General features: G+C 41.6%; 1 protein-coding gene across 1 annotated transcript; it reads left to right on the forward strand.

The window, feature by feature from the left end:
• Nucleotides 1-2,089: 2,089 nt before the first annotated feature.
• On the forward strand, nt 2,090-4,007 carry LOC108894518 (protein bassoon-like; the record flags this gene model as incomplete). The annotated part of the gene is made up of 3 exons (XM_018693185.1): nt 2,090-2,482; nt 2,992-3,547; nt 3,619-4,007. Coding segments are annotated over exons 1-3 (1,305 nt in total), but the record flags the coding sequence as incomplete, so codon positions are not given.
• Nucleotides 4,008-5,724: the final 1,717 nt, after the last annotated feature.

Raw genomic sequence — 5,724 nt, forward strand, 5'->3', positions numbered from 1 at the left:
AGCATCACCTAACAAAATGTCCACACCTGCTTCTGCCCAAAAAGACACCATTGCCAATCAGAAGGGAGATATTATTACCACACAAAAAGCAGAAGTGCCAGACAAAAAACAGAAGGACAGTCCTATACCACAAAAGAAAGAAGAAATTAAAACCTCACTTCAAAAGGATATCACCCAAACATCAACCACTGCCTCACCAGTTGCAAAAGAGACTCCAGATGTTGTTTCAGTTCCAACAGAAGAGGAGAAAACTGGTTCACCACCTACCAAGGAGGTTCCAACCTCCACTGCACCTCCTACCAAAGCAACAACAGCTGTGGTTTCAGACCTCAATAAATCACTACCTGATCAAGCTCTTCCTGTCAGTACAGATATTGAAACTTCTGTCCAGAAGAAAAAGGACCTCACTCCTGAAACTGAAGTATCAGATAAGAAAGATGAGAAAGATGAAGTAAGTCAGAAATCAGCTGACCAACCAGTCAAGTCCTCTGATGCAATACAGCCTCAACAAGCCCTAAACAAAGAATCAAACCTTGTTGAAACATCCCTTGCAAAATCTGCTCCTCCAGCAACACAGCCAACACAGCAAGAATCAGGAGGTTTCTTCAGTTTTGGTAGTCCTAAATCGCAGCGTGCTGCCTCAATAACTACAGAGGCTGTGACTGGGAAGATGCTGGGGTTTGGTTCATCCCTTTTCAGCTCAGCATCTACTTTGATAACATCTGCAGTTCAGGAGGAGTCCCGAACAACACCACCAACTTCCCGCAAAATGTCTGCCCCACCCCAAGTCTCTGACAAGATATCAACATCACCAAAGTCCAGCCCCCAGTTTCTCCGAGGATGACTTCAGCAAAGGAGGCTAAATCTGCTGCTCAGAAACCTAATCTGGAAAAGGCGCCAGACCAGCCTCGGGAGGCCAAGGCTCCTCATCAGGACAGACCCAAGTGAAAGAAGCCTCCCAAGCTTCTACTAAAGTAGACCAGTCTTGTCCACTCTGTAAGGCTGAACTTAACATTGGATCCATGGATCCACCCAACTACAAGACCTGCACTGAATGCAAAACCAACGTCTGCAACAAATGTGGATTTAGTCCTATGCCAAATGTAACAGAGGTGAGTAAATGACTAAATACTTAACTTCATGTTGGATTAATTGCCTTAAATAGCATTTTGGTTTTAATAAATTTATGTTTCATTTTTCTACAGTGGCTATTTATTTGATTTTTGGTTGGAATTTTGATATAGAAAGAATTGTACAATTGTACAATTGAAATTGTTAACTGATTTTCCTTGATCCTGTGTCCTTTCCCAATATCTGTTGTGACCTCTAGTTTCTAAAGTATGTATTTGAACCAATAAATCAAGATATTGGTTTGAGAATGTGTTATTAACAAAGAAGGTAAAGAATATCACTTATGTTTTTTAGGCGAAGGAATGGCTTTGTCTCAACTGCCAGATGCAGAGAGCACTTGGAGCCTCTGAACCTCCAGGCCTTCCTATGATAAAACCTCAGCTTTCACCAAGCAAAGATATCCCTGCAACACACAGAAGAAAGATACCCCAATATCAGCTTCAGAGGAAGACATCACTAAACGAGCCACACCCCAAACTGAGCTTGTTAATGTTGTCACAACTAAAGAAACTGAATCCCCAGCCCTTAGTGCTCCAATGAAGAAAATTACCCCTACAACTGCTTCATCACTTGACAAGAATATTCCATCTGCTATCGCAAAAACTGATGTTTCACTAGCTTCACAAAAGCCACCTGGAGAGACACCCAAAGGACAACCTGGTAAACCCCAGCAGCAGCCTGCAAAAACTGTGACTTCTAAGTCTACTCCTCCACCAGGTCCAGAGATAGGAAAATCTTCCCCACAACAGCCAAAATCTGGGACCTCTCCAGTCCAAATCTGTACCCCCACCAGCTCAGTCTGCAAAACAGGAATCAGGAGGCTTCTTTGGCTTTGGGGGTCCTAAAACACAGCCGACTGCAGCAAAGACTGCTGAGTCAGTGACAGGAAAAATGTTTGGTTTTGGCTCATCTTTCTTAAGCTCTGCATCCACTTTGATAACCTCAGCTGTCCCAGGATGAACCTAGAACTACACCACCAACTCCACGCAAGATGTCCACTACAGCCCCTGTCTCTCCTAAAACTACACCGCCAGCCTCTCCTAAAACACAACCTGCAAAGGACACCAAGCCACCTGCTACCCAGAAAATTGAAGAGAAGAAACCAGAGAAGCCACAGCAAGACAAGACTTCTACAAAAGTACAAGCCAAAGTGGATAAAACTCCATCAGTGCCCCCCCAGGCACCAGCAGATACCCAAGGTGCTCCAAAAGCAGACCAGTCCATTTGTCCACTCTGTAAGGTTGAACTCAACATGGGCTCCAAAGATCCTCCCAACTACAACACTTGCACAGAATGCAAGACTACAGTCTGCAACCTATGTGGATTTAATCCAATGCCAAATATGGCAGAGGTAAATCACCATCCCCTTTATTTAAATAATCATTTACATATTTTTACAGCATTGTTTATGTGCCCTGTTGTGGCAATTCATGATTTGATGTGACATTTTGAAATTTTCTAATCATTGGTTGGCAGTGTTTAAATAGCTAACTAGTCGTGATGTTGATCATTTCAAGTGCATTTTAACTGTTAAAACAATCAGTTTTAATTTGATACCACACACTTTGCTACTGAAAAATGACTGCTTGACATACATTGGTTCACTGAACTCATGGTTTATACAGCAGGTTTTTTCAGTCCATTCTAGCTGTAATTATAAATGCCACACCGATATCACAAGATTGTATCTTCACAGTAGGAATGATAATGAAAACATGTGACATGAGGACTCATTCAAAATTGTCAGTGAAATCACTCTAAATTTGTCCCGTAAAATATTTGTTACTTGGTCTGTCTATCAAAACAGTGTTGTTGATTGTTTTTCCAGTGTTTCATATATTCTGTTGTACTTCTTTTCAGGTAAAGGAATGGCTTTGTCTGAACTGCCAGATGCAGAGAGCTTTAGGAGCGTCTGAGCCTACTGGACCTTCTGTTAAAAAACCACAGCCCTCCCCAAGCAAGGTTGAGCAGAAGGATATGCCAGCATCAGTCCAGGAGAAATCTACAGAATCTACAGCAGTCAAAAAAGAGGTCACTCAAGCAACTCCACTCAAAAAAGAAATCCCCAAACCTGAGACTCCACTGCCAGCTGTAGTCAAAATGGCAGAAACATCACAACAAGGTTCTATGCAAAAGAAACCCGACATTTCAGGCACTGAAAAAGGACAGGCTCAGGATGTAGCTGGTCAGCAGCAGCTTGTTGGAAAACAAGTGCAGCTTCCTCAAACTACAAAGCCAGAAGTCAAGGCTGTTCTTACAAAACAAGAAGCTGTAAAACCACCACAACAGCCCTTAAAATCTGCTACCCCTCCTGCCAAATCTGCACCACCTCCAGCTCAGCCTGCTAAACAGGAGTCAGGAGGATTCTTTGGCTTTGGGGTCCTAAAACACAGCCGACTGCAGCAAAGCCTGCTGAGTCAGTGACAGGAAAGATGTTCGGCTTTGGCTCATCTTTCTTAAGCTCTGCATCCACTTTGATAACCTCAGCTGTCCAGGATGAACCTAAAACTACACCACCAACTCCACGTAAGATGTCCACTACGGTCCCAGTCTCTTCTAAACCTACACCTCCAGTTTCTCCTAAGATGCCCCCTGCAAAGGAGACTAGACCACCTGCAACACAGAAATCAGAGCCACCTCAACAACCCATGCCTGCTCCATCAGCACAAGCCAAAGTAGAGAAAGCTCCACCAGAGCCTTCAAAACCCCTAGAAGTAACCCAAGTTACTCCGAAGGCAGATCTCTCCATCTGTCCACTCTGCAAGGTTGAACTCAACATGGGCTCCAAGGATTCTCCCAATTACAACACCTGCACCGCATGCAAGAACACTGTGTGCAATCTCTGTGGATTTAACCCCATGCCTCATACAGCAGCGGTAAGTACTATAAATACTTACAAGTGTCTTTTTCACATGCCTTATGTTATACACATTTCAACATCATCAGAACTTATTTATAGCAAATATAAACAAAGGCAGAGAGCATACAATACAAATTATTTTGATACGACAAGTTCAGAGATACAGTGTTAGAGATTGGAAGTATTTATTAATGAACATTAAAAACAGAGCTGAAGAAAAATCATCATTGGCCCTTCTATAAGAAATGCCACATGGGCATCTGAGCATATGAATGAGTTTATGAATGTTTATTTGATAGTTTTTATTTATTCAAGAGCAATACTCCTTGCTTTGTCAAGTTACAGCAGTATGCTTGTTATTGTTCTTGGTGTTTATTGTTAATTCTTGTGCAGTAAAGTACACTGTCTTTTGGGTTGGTGTGCTGATTGATGAGTACCTTAGTACTTTTTTGTCCTTTTATTTTCTGGAATATTCTTCGGCAGTGTAAGGTGTAAAAAAGAGATTGGCTGTCATACAGCCTTTTATTCCTATTGAAAATACAGCTTACAATATGCCAAATTTTGCTTTGTTGTTGATTTTCTTGACATAGACATATGAATTACAAGTGTGGTGGAATAACAGATGAAGGTACCACAGCAGAAAAAAAAGACAGCTCACTTTAATAGGTTTTCAGACCATAACCGAAAAGTAGTCTGTGTGCTTTTAATTAATGTAGTCTATTTGAATTATTGACCTTCTTTGAGAGATCTCAAATAAAAAACACTAAAATGCAGGCCACATGGTGGCAGACTGTTGTGGCTATCTCTCCACTTGAGTGGCCCAAGTTATTATGTAACAGCTCATGAGAAGAGTGCTCTAGCAGACCAGCAGCACTGAAAATGTATTAATGTGATTGAGGGTTGTGCAACAGCATTAGTGGGATGGGATGTGCTGCCATGGCAGACCAGAGACTAGGGAATCTCCAGTCCCTGCAAGAGATCTGAGATGGCAAAGCCCTGTGATATGCCAATAAGCAGAGGTGAAATGGATTAAGTCCAACACAACACAGTGCAGTACATTAGAGCAGCAGACATTTCCTCTCAGGCCATCTGCTATTTCACAGATCAGTGGCTCCATGCAATTCAACAATTTTCCCTTCATTTATGTGGGCAGTAGTAATACACATATGTACCTGCTTTGTGATGTACCCCGGCATGCAGGCCATTGTTGAATACAAGGCTGTATACCCTTGCCTTTTTAAGATCCTATGTTAGGTGCACTAATACTTCCCTCCCCACATCCCCCCATTTTATCTGGCTGAACAGCTCATACTTCCCTGTGGGGTTGGTTTCCTGGCAAAGTTTTAACAGCTAATACCTTAAATGATTTGTTTTCTTCTGTCAGACCAGTGTAGAATGATGTGGTGAAATTTTTAAGGCTTTTTATTCTTCGCTCATTCTGTTGTCAGTTTTAAGAAGTTCAAATGATACAACACTGCGCTGCAAGTGTTTCAATTGTGGTTATGATTCAGTGGAGGTCATTTCACAAGAGGTTTTCGAATAAGGTCATCTTTGATGGTAATCCTTTCATAATGTGGATCTATTAAAAGGAAAAATATACGGTTTCATTATATCAGAAAAATATACAACAGATGCATTTATCAAAATAATGTGACCCTTCATTGAATTATTGGTAATAGTAAAGTCCTGCATTTTGGGAAAGAAAGTAATTGTTGCTGATAGTTGTTTGTATC

The sequence above is a fragment of the Lates calcarifer genome, unplaced genomic scaffold (assembly GCF_001640805.2).
Source record: "Lates calcarifer isolate ASB-BC8 unplaced genomic scaffold, TLL_Latcal_v3 _unitig_365_quiver_2795, whole genome shotgun sequence".
NCBI classification, from domain to species: domain Eukaryota; kingdom Metazoa; phylum Chordata; class Actinopteri; family Centropomidae; genus Lates; species Lates calcarifer.